This window comes from Phoca vitulina, unplaced genomic scaffold (assembly GCF_004348235.1).
Source record: "Phoca vitulina isolate PV1807 unplaced genomic scaffold, GSC_HSeal_1.0 scaffold71, whole genome shotgun sequence".
NCBI classification, from domain to species: domain Eukaryota; kingdom Metazoa; phylum Chordata; class Mammalia; order Carnivora; family Phocidae; genus Phoca; species Phoca vitulina.
In genome coordinates this window covers 10560779-10578018 of record NW_022589774.1, presented here as the reverse complement: position 1 = coordinate 10578018, position 17240 = coordinate 10560779, and the positions used below count along the sequence as shown (strand labels likewise).

The 17240-nt window shown below is 43.3% G+C and overlaps 1 protein-coding gene across 2 annotated transcripts in view; it reads right to left on the bottom strand.

Moving 5' to 3' along the window:
- The window catches only part of RGL1 (ral guanine nucleotide dissociation stimulator like 1), a 231790-nt gene that overhangs the window by 40212 nt on the left and 174338 nt on the right, over positions 1-17240 (bottom strand). For both annotated transcript variants that reach the window (XM_032393204.1, XM_032393205.1), the window contains 3 exons: positions 6890-7152; positions 1988-2112; positions 376-591 (listed from right to left, as the gene is read on the bottom strand). In XM_032393204.1, the coding sequence (XP_032249095.1) occupies positions 376-591; positions 1988-2112; positions 6890-7152 (604 nt within the window). The remainder of the gene's footprint in view (positions 1-375; positions 592-1987; positions 2113-6889; positions 7153-17240) is intronic.

The following is a 17240-nucleotide window of genomic DNA, read 5'->3' as shown; positions in this document are numbered from 1 at the left end:
AAGAGTAGTCTGTCTAACACTTAGACTATCATCAAGTTCTATTTACTGAACATGGGCAGAACTGACTCAGTTTGTGAAAATAAGGGGAAAAGCAGATGGATGTCTTACCCTGGAGACACAGCAGTGTGCAGGCCCATGAGCAGAAAGAAGTGTGCAAGGGACCAATTTTCTTTAAAGAGCAAAAATAAGCTCCTAAGTTAAAAAAGCAATTTTTCTTCTTTGGAGAAACAACAATAACAGCAACAAAAACCCAATGGTCCCTCACATATGGTCATTTGATTGCCTTGCAAAACGCATAGACCCCTTTAAACAGAGAGATGGAGTAGTCTCCAACATCTACTAAATACAAAGAATATTTAAAAAAAAGACAATTACATGAGCAATGTTAATCCACTTCTCAATGACTTTGGCTCTCTGCTGAGTTTTGAGTTCTTTGCCCCCCAGGATGGTACTGACAACGCATTTAGTGAGCGTGTTAAACTGAGAGATGGTAGCACGGATCGTAGGAGCCAGATGCTTGTTCTCCTTCTTATCCCTTCGGGACCAAATGCAGCCCAGGCAGTGGTGAGGCACTACTTTCTTGAACAGTTGCTGGAACGAAAGAGAAACGGGCTTTCAGGACACAGACACTGCATATGGCAAAGCACATCATCTGGGTCATCTGTGAACTGGTATTTTGTAAATGGACAAACAACCCTTTTCTACTTGACTTGACTCATCGTGTCTATTTCAATGGACAAAAGTAAATAATTAATATGTTAACTGGTCAGAAAAGCCCACATGTTCCTTCTAAATCTGCTCGACTGCACAAACGGAACACAACGACCAAAAGAAAATTTTAAATGACCAACCACATTTTGATTTTTCTATCTCGAAAGACGGGTACAAATCTATACTAGTGGTCGAGAGGGTTTTGGCCTCAGAATCATATCGAGGATATGTTCTGGGCACTCACGATCATGAATTGGGTACAATGCATATGGACGCCCAGTGACCACCCGACAGGTGATCCAAAGAAGGACAGGGCATATGGCATTATCATCAATGTGTTCTACAGGATTTCTAAAATGAAGAATGTAAGTATATAAAAGGCAATACCACTCAATGTCACAGAGTAAAAGGAAGAAAGGAAGTTACAGCCTGGTTTCCAGGTCTTTGCCTGAAAGTCATCACCAATGAGATTTCCTATCTTTCTTTGATGCTGTCAATTGTGGAACAAAATCAAAGCAAATTTGCTGACCAAATCTGATTCTCATCTGTATGACAATTCAATACAAGGGTTTGTATGAAAGTGAGAACATCAGGATTTACTTTACATAGACTCTGATTTGCTTCTGATAATTTATTTGCATGCTCCCTAGATGGAAACTCTGTCACTTTCTATGCTGCTTTCTTCAAAGTGGTAAGTGCAGAAGAGCTAAAACCATCATGATAATTTATAATAGCCCTCTTTCCTTTAACTGGTATTTACCAGCTAACGTTGTGCTAAGACACGTGACCAATGTCGTCAACTATGCATGGCTAACAAACATATTCAAAAGTACAGGAAACACACATAGACATGAACTGCCAGACAGAGTCACATGTGGATTCAGTGAACTTATTTTATCCTAATTTATACTTTGACCACTTTACAACCCTCCAAATAAACAATTCAGATCTTGAAATATTTATGAGTCTGGAGGGAGAGAAATACCCATGGAACAGGGTGGATTTTGTTTCATGAGAATTAGAATTCTTATTTCCCTCTGCGTATCGAGTGCCAAGTAAAAAGCACCTTCACCCAGAATTGCAAGAAGAGCTTAGGCCTGAATTATTCAGATGATTGATTCAAGTCACATCTTCATTCTGCATTTATAGGCACGGCCTCTCTCAAGGATCACAAAAGACTTAAATCACATTCCCCCACTGGCCTCCCCAGGCCACCAGTACTGTCAGTCCCCACATTTAAGTGGAAGCCCATCTGGGGCACAGTGAGAAGACCTACTGCGTCCATATAGGTCAGCTGCTCTGCCACGAGATCCTCTGGGAAGCACGTGAATTCTGCAGGCCCTCCACCTTCCAGTTCCTCTTCCTCTTCCAGGCTGAAGAAGATGGTGCTGGGAAACCCATCTGTTCATAGACGGAAAAAAAAAATTAGCATTTTGGTGCCACTGTTTATGACCTTGTTAGTAGAGTCAAACTGCACTTCCTTCATTTAGAAAGAAGAGGGCTAATCCTTCAGAAAACCCACAGGGAGAAATCCTAAGCACAATGAATCTGAGTGAAATGGAGGTCTGCTTAATCTCTGTAGGTTCTTTATTAAGTTCAGAGGCCTCATGTTATCCCTTTGATAAGCCAGATTCTTAGGCCAGGGACATAGCCCGATGAGGCAAAGTCTAGAGAAGCAAAGTTGGGCTACATTCTGGGGGTTTCCCTCATCTTGGGCTCTCTCATACTCTCTGCTCAGCTTAAGGACTCATCAAGCCACTTCCTAAGCCCCAACTATGCAATTCGTAATTACTGGCCAATTATAACCAGAAGCCTGGGAAGACTGGGCATAAAAGCAGGCCAGGCTTTGGGGAGTAGAATGGGCCATGTTGGTGTCAGAAATGCTGATGAAGTCCTCAGAATTCTAAGACAGTCCTTAGAATTCTCAAGATGTTTGGAGTAGCTTTCAGTTTCCCACCTAAAGTTAAGTATGTGTGAAGCAGAACAGCCTGAAACTAAATTCACCTGAGCCTTATTATAGATAAGATCCTCAATTAGCCAATTACACAGGACACAGACTGAAGAAGTGAGAAAAAAAATCACGATAATAACTACTTGGATTCCAAATCAAAAGCTGAAGGACTCAGCCCATGGACTAGGAACTCCAGACTCCATTCTGAAAGACTGTGGAACTGGATGAAGTTGAACTTGAACCCCAGCCTCCCTTCCCTAGAACCTTTCCCAATTCCTGGGTTGTTTTCCAACCTTATCCCCCACCTCATCCCCTCCACACTCCTTGCTCTCCTGTCAAATCTGTTCTCAAAAAAACAAAAACAAAAAAAAACCTCGCTGCATGACTTATTTCACTTAGCATAATCTCCTCCAGTCCCATCCATGTTGATGTAAACATTGGGTATTTATCCTTTCTGATGGCTGAGTAATATTCCATTGTACATATGGACCACATCTTTATCCATTCGTCTCTTGAAGGGCATCTCAGCTCTTTCCACAGTTTGGCTATTGCGGACATTGCTGCTATGAACATTGGGGTGCATATGGCCCTTCTTTTCACTACATCTGCGTCTTTGGGGTAAATACCCAGGAGTGCAATTGCTGGGTCATAGGGTAGCTCTATTTTTAATTTTTTGAGGAACCTCCACACTGTTTTCCAAAGTGGCTGTACCAACTTGCATTCCCACCAACAGTGTAAGAGGGTTCCCCTTTCTCCACAACCTCTCCAACATTTGTTGTTTCTTGCCTTGTCAATTTTTGCTATTCTAACTGGTGCAAGGTGGTATCTCAATGTGGTTTTGATTTGAATTTCCCTGATGGCTAATGATGATGAACATTTTTTCATGTGTCTGTCAGCCATTTGTATGTTTTGGGAAGTGTCTGTTCATGTCTTCTGCCCATTTTTTGACTTGATTATTTTTTGGGTGTTGAGTTTGAGAAGTTCTTTATAGATCTTGGAAATCAGCGCTTTGTTTGTAGCGTCATTTGCAAATATCTTCTCCCATTCTGTGGGTTGCCTCTTTGTTTTATTAACTGTTTCCTTTGCTGTGCAGAAGCTTTTTATCTTGATGAAGTCCCAAAAGTTCATTTTTGCTTTTGTTTCACTAGCCTTTGGAGATGTATCTTGAAAGAAGCTGCTGTGGCTGATATCAAAGAGGTTACTGCCTATGTTCTCCTCTAGGATTTTGATGGATTCCTGTCTCACATTGAGGTCTTTCATCCATTTTGAGTTTATCTTTGTGTGTGGTGTTAGAGAATGGTCGAGTTTCATTCTTCTGTATATAGCTATCCAATTCTCCCAGCACCATTTATTGAAGAGACTGTCTTTTTTCCATCGCATATTTTTTCCTGCTTTGTCGAAGATTATTTGACCATAGAGTTGAGGGTCCATAGCTGGGCTCTCAATTATCATATGGTTTCACTTATTTGTGGAACATAAGGAATAGCATGGAGGACATTAGAAGAAGGAAAGGAAAAAATGAAGGGGGGGAAATCGGAGGGGGAGATGAACCATGAGAGACTATGGACTCTGAGAAACAAACTGAGGGTTTTAGAGGGGAGGGGGGTAGGGGGATGGGTTAGCCTGGTGATGGGTATTAAGGAGGGCACGTACTGCATGGAGCACTGGGTGTTATACGAAAACAATGAATCATGGAACACTACATCAAAAACTAATGATGTACTGTATGGTGACTAACATAACATAATAAAATTAAATTAAAAAAAAAATCTAGCTGCATTCAGTTATACCTTATCTTGGCAGAAATGTAAATCGGTATGTTACTACTCCCCCAGGATGTTTACATTTTAAGCTTTTTCTCTTTTTCTTTGTAGAAGAAGACTTTTACGCATCTTGGGTCAAGTTGGGGGTGGCCTTCTCTTTTTCTTGGTTTCCCAGGGGAAAGGGGTGCTGAGAGTAGACATTACATCACTCCTCCTATCAGAGCGCCACGTGGGGACTTGCCAAGTCCAGGGTCCGGCATGGGATTTAAGGGTGCCACTCCCCAACAATCCCCTCCCTACCACAGGCGAGCTGAAGGTGCTGATGCTAATGGGCTTGGGTTACGACTGGAGGAGGTAGGAGGAAATCATTGCCTGCCTCTGGAGTCTGAAACACAAACAGGCACGAGCTCAGGAGAGCTAAAACCCTATGACTTCACCACTCTGCCTCCACGCAACTCTGGCGGTACTCTTCAATTCAGTGGAGGAAGAAGAAATCTGAAATCCCAAACAAAGCTCCAGAATGGGCCTCCCATCCCTCTTGCTAGCTACTATGTCAATCTATCCCAGTGGCTCTGGAATGCAGAGGCTGACCCATTTCAGCCAAAGAGGATGTGTGGTAAGGTCAGATCCTCTCACTCAGCCAACAAACACTCACAGTGACCCATACGTGCCTGGGATGTTGCTGTGGGTAAAGATTACATGGTCCTGTCTCTCCAGGGCCTAGGCCATGCCTTCACTGTTTCTGCTTTTGGCTCCCTTCCAGAGGTAAGGGAAGTAAAAACTCGAAGCAAAATTTTACTACTGGAAAACAATGTAGGTGAACTTTTGCTTTTGCCAGCATGAAATTGGGCAAAATACGCCCATGAGAACCAAGCTCCTAAAAGTCCTTTTTCAATAACGACCCCTGGACTTCATAAACAGAGAGTTTAGAGCTTTCTTGATTAAAATTTTCCAAACTCAGGAAAAATTCATTTTTGAGCATTGCCTAAAAGCCTTTCCAAAGTCAGGCAATCTCCCTCTCCCCTGCCTCAGCCTGCCAAATGAGCTCTGCCTTCCAGTCGCTGGGTCGGAAACAATGAACGACTGGTCCCACCGGTTCCCCAATTAGGCCCGGAGCCAGGGGCAGCCCCAGTGGGGAGAGCTGGGCTCTCACAGCATTTTCCACTCCGGCTCAGAGACAGGCGGGGAGGCCCTGAAGGGAGTGGAGGTCCGGCAGCTGGAGGAGTGCCCTTGGTATTCCAACATTCCCAGCAGATGAAGTCATCTGAGATACAGAGTACTTGGCAGTCGGATTCTCAGGATGCGATTGCATGTTCCCCCTGCTCTGACTCCCCAAACGTAAAACAATTCCACAGGTACTGTTTGGAATGTAAGGTTATTTTCTTTGGCACTGATGCAGCTTCCCTTATCGGTCGTGAGGAACCGCTTCCTTTCCCTCACTGAGGAAATCGGGCGTCACTTCAGGGAAATGCCTGTCAAAAGCTCCAAGTGGGTCAGCCGCCATGGCAACCATCAGCCAGCAGGCCAGCGAGGGAATAAATCGTCAGGCTGAAAGCCTGTCCTAACCTCGCTCTGACTTTCTTCAAAGATAATTTCAAGCAGCCCACGACCTGCAGTGGTGGCCCTTCCTTTGTCCTTGAAAACAGGCAGTCAGTTCCTCCAATAGGAAAAAACAGCCACAGAAACTTCCTCTGACAAGACGAGGCCACTGGCAAGCTCAGTGACAGTGATGTCTTCCAGCTTGACAGAGAAATACCTTTTCAGGGCTTTTTGAACTTTTCTGAGGGCAGGAGCACAACTGGATTTAATTCTTTGCCTGCTGAATGGGGGTGGTTGTGAGGGGTTTCCATTCATTAGATAGAGGAGCCAGGAGACAGATAATAAAAGGCAAAATCAAGTTCAGCGTGGGACATGTTGACAAGAGAAGGTAAAAGATCCTCTTTACGGTATTAGAAGAAACTCAAGGAAATCACTTCACTTCTCAAAGTCAGTTTCCTCTTCTATAAAGTGAGAGCACCAGACTAGGTGGTCTTAAAAATCTCCTTCTTGGCTCTAGAAGGCTGAGGCTCTGTAATTAGCACTTTGATAAACTTTAGAATTTTTATCCACCACCAATCCTCCAGCAGCTTGTCTCTCTGAGACAAACCAAGGTCATTCATCAAGTAAGGGAGAACAGTTTGGGGCGGCTGGGTGGCTCAGTCGGTTAAACCTCCGACTCTTGGTTTTGGCTCAGGTCGTGATCTCAGGGTCGTGAAATCGAGCCCCACGTCGGACTGTGCGCTCAGTGAGGAGTCTGCTTGAGATTCTCTCTCCCTCTCCCCTTCCCTCCTGCACTCTCTCTCTCTCCTCTCAAACAACTAAATAAATCTTAAAAAAAAAAAAAAGTATAGGGAGAACCTATCTTCAACATGGAGCCTGCAGAATCAGAATCTAGCTTGTTCTCTGGAACCAAGCAAGTACTCACTGTCAGTTTCCACTTCTTGCTTGTGAAACTGCTCAAGAAGATTTTGTGCCCTTCTCTCTGGATCAGAGCCTGGCATCATCCGTTTGAGATAATCCAGCAGTTTCTGTAAGCAAGGGAAGTGAGGGGGCTCCCGGAAGTCCTCTGCACACTGGTCAAGCCAGGCCCTCAGGATGGAGGCGATGGCACTGAGAAATAGAAAGGGAGAGTCACTGCACCCAACTGGCTGTGGGGGCTCAAAACAGGGCCTGGACACTGTGGCCTCACTCAGAACACTCCACAGGACTTGGGGTCAACAGAGAATTCATCCCGAAGTTCCTGGCAGTGTCAGTGAAGTTAAAGCGCTAGAAAACAAGCTGGTTACATCTTTATTATTTTAAGTGGTGGCTGTATAGCACGGGAGAGACTGATAAGTTCCAAAAAGACAAAGGACCATCAACTTATCAACTTTGGAAAAACCCGCACAGGAGGAAAAAAAAAAAAGACACGTGGAAGAAGATTTAGTGAGTCCTGAAGCAACTTCAAAGCAATCTGTGACAGTGAGATTATGGGTTTCCAATTCTGGCTTCACTCAAGTCAGAGACCACAAAATCAACTGGACCGACATTTTAGAAAATCACTGACTGACGGTGGACCCGAAATCAGTCTACTGACAGGAAGTGCCTATGTTGGGAAAAGATAAAAGCACTGATTTAATTTTACAAAGATTCCCAGGGGTTCAGCCTAAGTGCCAAAAAAACGTCCTCCCCCAATTATCCTTCTGCTTCTCAAATTATAAGAGGAGAATCTGTGGGAGAAACAGCACCTCTTAGAGAAGTAGGTCTTTGTAAAGTAAAGGAGAAAATGTGGAGATGCAAAGCCCCGGTGAAGGGGATTCCCTCCGATGGCTCAGCAGGGTCTGTGTCGGGTGAGACAGGGGCCGGGGCACGAGGAGCCAGGGCCACACACCCCCCCCCCCCCACCACGCTACTAATAACACAACTGTGCTGTCTTTAGGTGAGGGGCAGCCCCTCATCCAGGGGAACAGACAAACAGCTGACTGGCAAAAAGGATAAAAAGTCTTGAGTGCTGCGATTCTACGCTTCATCTTCAAAGAGGACGTGCCAGGCTGTGTCTGCCAGGAAGGACAGTACTTTGCCTCTTTACTGACCAGCCGCCCCCATGGCTAACGCAAATGCACTGATGATGGCTGCAGGTGATGGGGGCTATAAATTAATCCACATGTTATTGATGGGACACTTCGTTTTAGCTGAAGACCCCAGTGACCAAAATTTTTCAGCTGATAAAAAAATATGTTAGCACCTTTAGAAATGATCATTTAAGTATACTTCAAACAAATTGTTTACTTAGTTAACAAACTATAAAGAGACCACAAGGTAATATTATCCATCGATGTGGACCTGCAGGCTGGGCTTTCGCAGGCATGTCTAAATTCTACATGTCCCAATTTCCTACCACAGAGCAGGACTACAATCCAGGCATACGTACAGCTAAAGCCAATTCAAGGCTTAACTTCTGGAAGTAGAGTGCAAACAGAAGAAAAATAAATTTACTAACTGTTTTCACTGCTATGGATATCGTTGCTTTACCAATGAGGACATGAAGGTGTCTGGAACTATAATATTTACATGCGTACGTCGGAAGTATTCGGTGACATAAAGCCATCAAATGCTGGAATTTAAAGCCACAGAAATGATTAAAATATGCTCTAAATCTTTAGTACAGATTAAATAAAAAGCCAAACAAAAGTTTCCCTTCCTTCTAAAAAGTTCGAAGAAATTAATACGAGCTCTGGGATTAAATGAAAACCTAAGTGAAATGAACAGGCTTCTAGTCAGTGGACCTACGATCCTTGGTTTGCCGTTTATTCATCTGTTCCATATCCATGCTTGTGTCCCCCCCCCGCCATTCATATGGTGAAACCCTCACCACCACCCCCAAAACTGATGGACTTCTACTTTCTGACAGCCCACACAAAGCATTCGTTATTTCTCCTTTCTTCACAAAAAACAAATATCATGAATTAAAGAAGAAAATGAAGTGGCATTCTGATATGTCATTTTTCTAAGGAATGGGACTTTTTTCCTATGAATTCTTTCTCTTCTTGGCTGACAAGCACAGAGCCCAGAACCGGAGTAGGCACACAGGTGGGTTCATAGCCCGGAAGGCAGGAAAACCTGACATTTGCCTCCGTCACATTGATTCTTACGTACACTTTTGTCCTTCTCAAAAGAAGGGCGAATTGATTTCATGAGTAGAACTACTCATTTAATATTTAATACTTCAGTGAGAGGATACACTGCCAATGATACTGATGGAAGAACAGTCATGGAGGGATGATAATGCACATCAATCAATAAAAGTAAAAAGAGCCTCCACCTAACAACAAGACCAGCAATGCAATGACCCTAGTGACTCCTCGGTTTCATGACTTGAAAGAAAACCCAGGCAGAAATTCAGAATCACAGGTAAAAGACAGATAGGAAAAGATATTAATATATCATTGCCTTCTTGGCCTCCCATAATTGTTAGTTTTAAAAATTACAAAGCTGATTCTTTATTGCAAAGAAGTAAATATTATAAATGTATACAAACTAAAACAGCAAAATACCTATGTCCTCTTCATTCTAATCCCATTTCCATGACTACCTATCAGCAGTTTGGAGTATATCCTTCTAGACTTTTCAAGAGATATGTATATATATTTAAATAAATATGCTATGTATATATAAGCCAACATGGATTTTTTTTTGCCCCACCGAATATATGAAAACGACACCTCTCCATTCAAGATCTACCTTATTGTTTCCCAGAGTTACATATACTATTCCACTGCATGGACACATCATCATTAATGTAAGCATTCTTCTACTAGTGTGCAAATATTCAAGTTATTTTCATGTTCTCACGATCACAAACAATTACAAAATATGTATCCTTGTTTACATCTCTGAGTACTTACGCATTTCTATGGGACACATTATTTAGAGCTTATTCTCATGGAAGTTGCAGCCTGGAAGGGCTAGGGGAGTTCTGAAGAGGGACTTGAGTCCAGATTGTACTTGCCTTTAGGTGCACATTTCGTCCTCCTCAGTCTGATGTTTTTAACTAGCTCTGGTAATCTATTCCTTCTACCCTTTGTGACAGTGCCCTTCCCACAGTTTAGCCTAAGAGGACTTTGAAAGTTCACTATAGACCCAGACACTGACTTGGCTAGAAAAAGCAATTTCACAGAAAAGAGGAATGAAGGGGGGGAGGAAGAAGGAAGAGAAGAAGGGAAGGAAACACACAAACAGCACAACACGAGGCAGACCCCTGCCCTCCTATCAGCAGGGTGGCTATCAGCATGCCAGGAAGGGAGGTTTTCTGGAAAGACCTGGACACGTGCCCAATGCTCACAGTAGCTTTATGTTTACCAGTCCTGGGAAGAAACTTCCTGTTCTTGATAGGCTATAAAGCAGATAAAATGTGAAACATTTAATATTTCAAAAAGGAAAGGAACATCACAAAATCATGGCAGCCAATGGGATTGCTGGCCAACACCTTTCCATCTCACCCTTCATGGCTCCACCCCGAAGATCGAACTTATGTCCCAACCAGAACTGGTTGTTTGGGAGAATGTAAAGAACCTCCATACTGAAGGGAAATCTGGTTTAAAATCACAAACTTACAGGAAAGGTGTGACTATTAAGCTAGAGAAGCTACTTGGCGCTGCACCAGAACAAGGAAGGAGGATGAAGGAGGAAAACCAGCTCGGATGGGTCCTAGTTGTGCCACCTGTGAACAAAGGGAGTTGGCCAGGTCCCTCAACTCCACTGACCCCGACCTGGAGGAGACATGCAGTAATACCTGCCTGCAGCTCCCTGACACCGTTCAGTGCTTTCACCCCACAGGATGGCAATACGGGCATTTCCAGGTACCTACAGAGAAACCTAACTGTTGGCAGTCTTAAAACTACTTGCCATAAATCACAAAAGGAAGGGACTTAAAAAGGTAAAAGGGCTCAGTGAAAATCAATCAGCACTCATGGACATCACTCAGAGAATCCTCTATCACAGAAAGGATGACGTGGAATCCACACCGTGGTACACCACGTGGGGCCCCAGGCCTGCTGCAGGAAGTCATTGGAAACAGACTACGCGCATGTGCGAACGTGCACGCATGCGCGAACGCGCACCCCCCCCCCCCCCCCCCCCCCCCCACCCGCGTAAGGCAACCTCGTCGGGACAGATCAACTCAGGGACCCCAAACTCTAATACAAACCACAAGACGTGCTTCTTGAATGAATGACTTGTGAAGAGACCGAGCGGAAAGATCGCGATTGTGACATAATCTAAACCCAGTACGTGAGCTCCTTTTCCGAAGTCATCTTTAATGCGTTACAGAGCAACACCCCCTCGGTCCCAAGTAAGCATGCTGGGTGGGGGGCCAGGGGCAGGAGCCCAAACTGATAGCCGAGGGGGCGACCAGGATTGCTTTTTCTACCTCAGGCAGTCCTGGCCACCCTCTCCAACCTACTGCAATGGTCTGTAAGGGACAGGAAGACATGCTCAGACATCCATGCATGGAACTGAAGGACACAGCGTCTAAGGCTTTTACTTCTAAGGAAACAGAGCCGTGGGGAGATTTAATTCACTAATTACACTAACAGTATTTGAGTGCACTTTGTTTTCCATATTCATAAAAACCACATATGTGAACATCACAACAGGGAATCCCACAGAAGGATTTAGGAAACAATGTTCAGCTGAGATCTCAGGTATAAGGAAGAGTTACTGGGGTGAAAACCGTGGCAACAGCGTGAGCAAAGATCCTGAGGTGAGAGAGGGCAAAACAGTTTCAGGGGATGTACAGAAGACCTGTTTAAAGAATAGGAAGAGAGGGGAGGAATGCAGCACAGTGAGATTTGCTATACTCATTTCTCAGCCAAACAGAAATCACACTTAATAATACCTGGCTGGAAAATATGAGACAGATGCCTTCGCTGAGAGGGACAAGGAACCAGTACATACTGAGAGCCGCCATGGGGACCTTCAGTGCAGAGTAACTGGGCTGCCTGAGGTGAGCGTCTAGGCTGCCAGGATGCTCAAACCACAGATTTTTAAATACATGCAGGGATTTGAATGCACAGGTACTAAATCATATTAAAATCCCATTGGTAGTAAAATATTCTACAATTGGTCAAAGGCTTAATAAGAAATTTTCAAAATATGAAGTCATTTCTCCCATGATGTGTAACCTCCAAGCCAAGAAATAGGATTATCAGGACAAAAATAATAACTCTGTCCATTTAGAGTTCTTTTCTCTCCCCAGAAATCTGAGATAATAATTTATTGTTACTTAATAAGACGCGGAACCATTTTTTCAAAAGCAGCAAAATGTTTTTTTCTACGTTCGGATATTCTCCAAAAACTGGATCTTTTCCTACTATAGATAAAAGATAAGAAAATCCATGTGGAGGGTGGGCCTCTGAATCAATGTGGCAGGTGACACCGCCAAGCCCTGAGGGTGGGAGCCAATGCACCTTGCTCTTCAGGGAAAGAAAGGAAGGTGACCTTGACACTGACTCTAAGCTAGACAGCCCCCCACACCCGCCTGGTTCTCCTAGTCACAGAGGGGGTTTTCCTTTTCAGAGAAGGCTGCCAGATAGAGGCTGCCTCGGAGACCCCCCGCAAGATGGTTTCCCTGACAAGAAAGAACAAAGGAAGGTACAGAGAATTTGTTTCCCTTTTTTTCTGAAAAAGCCTGGGAAAGATGGAAACATGACTACCTGGACTTGTCAAGGTCATCTTGCAAGGCTTTCTCGTACATTTTCCATTGTGCATTTTTGGTGCAGAGGCTGAGCAGGGATTAGAAGGCTGGGAGGGAAAGTGAAAGAGGAATGCTGAGAGGCTCAGGGAAATCAATGCAAACAGGGCCAGATTCAGAGCTAAGCAGCAGGCAAGTACAGGGCACGGAAGCCAGTGAGGGGCCAGGAGGCAGTGCAAGAGAAAAAGCTCCAAGGTGAGGAGGAGGAGGAGGAAGACTGTGATAGGAAGGACACACAGAAATACCGAGTAAATATGGGTGGGGAAGGGCCCAGAGGAGGAGGAGATGAGCCCGAAACCAATTATCCAAAGTCAGGAGTGTTTACACACCTGTCCTTTATTCCCAAACTAGATGTGCAGGCCCTGGCATCTGAAGGCAAATTTACAGAAACTGAAGAGAATTATTGTGTACAGACCTAACCCCATATCACCAAACCTTACTCAGTGTGTCAGTGTCAAAAAAAAAAAAAAGGGAAAAAAACTAAGAGGGCTCTGAAATGCCTGCTTTTTCATGAGCAGCTCAGCCAATGTGGCTAAACAGTCTCTGGAGGGCCTAACGGGGGCCCTGGTTCTGTGGCTCATTAGCTGTGAGCTAGCCTCAGTATGCCTCAGCTTCCTCACCTATAAAATGGGTACAATAATGGATGCCTCCTCATAGGATCGTGAGGCCAAGAGCTAATACATGCGAAGTATTTAGAAGAGTTCCTGACATAGTGAGTGCTCAAAAAATATTAGCTATTTTTATTGTTTTAAAACAGAAGAATGGCAGTCTATTAGACTAAGGACTAGATAAGCACCATACTCTAGTTGATAAAGTTGTTTCCCACTGGGTATGAGTTGACAACTCTGATACGCCATCCAAGTATCCTGAAACTGAACAACTAAGCAAATGCATGGCAGATGGTGGATGCCACTTTTCTCGCTGTTGCAGAGGGAATTTACAAATAAGCAAAGGGAGCAGGCTAAAACCATCTATGTGGTCATGGATTAGGGTTGGAGACATCAGTAAGAACTCGTGTTTAACATAATACTGATACAGATGGTTATACATAAATATTCCTAGATGTGTGTACTTATATAATTGGTGTAAACATGAATCTCCTAGCCCTATCAGCTGAGAGGGCTAAAAAGAAATGACATCCCAGCAGCAGTGAGTACACCTAGCACCCAGATCCTGGTTTCCGATACTATTCTGCAATGAAAAAAACCAGGTCTCCTTGAAGAAATGGCTGATTCTAGGACTGGGGCAGGAAACATACAAGGTGAGCCTAGAGCACCTTTTCGTGCCAGAAGGTAAGAAGGGCTCGAACAACCGAACACACCCACCATGATAGAGATGCATATCAAAGTGACATACGAGTCAATCAAAAGAGCTCCCAATGACCCAAACTGGAACAATCTGAGCAACAAATAAACTAGCATTGTATTATAACCCAAAGCATAAAAGAATTTACTCATCAGTCTAAACTGATAAAAATGTTTAAATAAATTAATAAATGGGGGAAACAAATCTCCCATGCAGAAGTTTTCCAAATACATTGATTAGATACCTTACCCTCACAGAGGGGGAGTATAATCCCCACTCTTTAATTGGGGGTTATGCACTGTGACTTCCTTCCAAACAATATAGTATGGGAAGATGTTTTCCATGGAGAAATCTGAAAATTACTACTCCAGCCAGGTGATCAAGACCAACAACAGTCATAAATCATATTGATAGTATGTACCCTTGATAGCATGTGATGAGAACGGCATTCTACCTCTGTAATAGTCCTCTCAAAAACTCGTAAGTTCAGTCTAATTATGAGAAAAATAGTCTAGTTATGAGAAAAATTCCAATAAAGGGGTATCCTGCAATATACCTGACCTCAAAACCGTAAAGGTCATTGAAACCCAGAAAATTTTGAGAAACTGTCACAGCCAAGAGGAGCGTAGGTTGATACGACAACTCAATGTAATATGGTATCCTGGGTGGGATCCTGGAACAGAAAAAGGACATGAGGTAAAAAGTAGGGAAATGTGAATAAACTCTGGACTTCAGTTAATAATGTGTCATACTGGTTCGTTAATTAACAAATGTACTATAGTCACGTAAGAACAGTAAGGGAATCTCTGAGGAAGGCATATGGGAACTCTGCTGTACTATCTGTTCGGTTTTTACATAAATCTAAAACTGTTCTGAAAAACATCTTAAGCGGGGCGCCTGGGTGGCTCAGTCGGTTAAGGGTCTGCCTTCGGCTCAAGTCATGATCTCGGGGTCCTGGGATCTAGCCCTACATCCAGCTCCCAGCTTAGTGGGGAGCCTGCTTCTCCCTCTCTCTCTGCCCATCTCCCTGCTCATGCTATCTCTCTTTCAAATAAATAAATAAAATCTTTAAAAAAAGAAAAGAAAAACATCTTACTTTTAAGAAAAAAGCATGAACAGGAGAGTCTGACCTCAGTTCTTAAGAGAAACCATCTCCTTTTTATCACAGGGGAAGAAGCAGAGGACACAGAGTGTAGAGGGCAAGGTGTGGGTTGAAATCCCAGCTTTCCCTTACTCCCTGTGTGACCTTGGACATGCTCCTTAACCTTTCTCTGTCTCAGACCCCTCATGTGTAAGAGAGGAGTAAGAATACATAGGGTTATTATGGGAATAATAAAAGGATATACACAGGGACTATCCCTACTAAGCATCCATGAATTCTAGCTCTTGCTGTTGGAAAGGGACACTGCCATTCCCACCCAAATTATTTCTCAGGGACCTCTGTAGCTCCGTATTCTCCAATTCCTCACTGCCTGAGGTGGGTGTTTTTATGTTATAAATGGGCCTCTAATGAAAAAACTGCTGAGGCCTTCTCCATTTTTCACCATTAGAATGGAGTAAGTTGGTAAGTTGGTAAGGAAAGACGCAACAAGGGCCCAAGAGCAGGAAGCAGGCACTCAGATCCATGGGCCTGAACCATCTGATCTTCCTTCTTCTTTCCTCATATCCTGTAACCCATCTCCTTCCCCAGGAAACAAGCCTAACTTCCCCATTTCTAACAGCTGTCTGGGGACCTGGCTCAGGCTGTTCATTCAGTAATAAAGCCAGGCAAAACAACATAGGGTAAAGTAAATAATCCCAAATTAGAAAATGTCAGGATGCTAACACACTAAAACACTAATCACAACGGTGATAATATGCCTTAGCTCTTCATGGACTTCTGGCTGCAACCAGATTACAGTGATCTAGGTATATATGAGCTGGAAAGGCACCTGAGATCCCGATGCTCTTCTGAAATGGCAGGCCCAAGAGCAAAACAGTGAGAAGCCCAGGTCTGGGACTGAGTTCAGATACCAGAGCTCGCTTAACCAGCTGGTTGACGTTAGTCAAAGTATGTAACTTTTCTGGAGCTTCCATTTACACACCGATAAAATGAGGACAATAGCTCACAGCAAATCTGCGACAGTAAAGGAAGATAAAGGCCCCTAGCAGAAGGGCTCACGCTAGTAAGCACACCATACGCTGCGGCCAGGGGCGGTGGCCAGGCTGGTGACAACAGTATCATCACTGTCATCCCCTGCCAGGCTGCAGGGTCAGTCAATGACAGGGTCTGATCGAGATGCCTATTTGCCTTTCTCTGACACTTCAGGAACTCCAAGAGATTCTTAGGTGACTGATTTTTCTTCTTTCTGAACCACTGATCATCGACATTGTTTTACTCCTCCTGAATTTTCGGAAAACTAATTCCTGCTTTGGGAACCTACTCTCTTCCCAAATTTTGATTCAAGATTTCAATTTTGATTCAAGATTTCAATGACTTTTAAAATGATAATTTCTACTTTTCTTTGTCCAGTATGGATGTTTTAAAGACAATACCAGGTTCTTTTACGTAGCGTATTATTTCTCTATTTCTTCTTCCATTCTACTTTAACTTTTTAAAAATACTCCTTTCACTGTATAGCCATTCATTCTTTTAAATTTCAAGTTTTAAATCTTATTTTTGCTCTGTTCTTTACCCCTTTCTTTGACCCATTTTTGTTAAAATAGCCAAATTAATTTCCACTGCCTTCTTAGGGTATTTGAGTTTGCTGGAATGAATATTGATTGCAAACTCTCTGGGCAGATTTTTTTAGTACTTTCCACTGTAAAGTTTCTTGGGCATTAAGGAATCACAGCCAGGCTTCTTTAACTCATCTCCCTTTTCTTTAAAGTGGTTCCAATGTCTTGGATTACTACTATTCGTGTGATTCTTAACTGGACTAAAATCTGGTGTCACTATTTACAACTTCTGGGAAAAGAGTACAAGAATGGCATTCATATCGTCTGAATATGCAGAGATGAAAGCAGAATGATTTCAACAGTTTAAAGCACTGCAGTGGCAAAGAGTTTGAGAAGACAAACACAGCGCTCCAGAAGGGAAGTGAAGCGAGTCAATAAAAGAAAAGGAAACAACTATTTCGACATTATAATAATAGTCATTAAAGGAAAGAAAAAAGTGTCATTTCCTGAGGAGTCTTAAACCTCTTTAAATAAAGCATATTAGATAGATAGATAGATAGATAGATAGATAGATAGATAGATA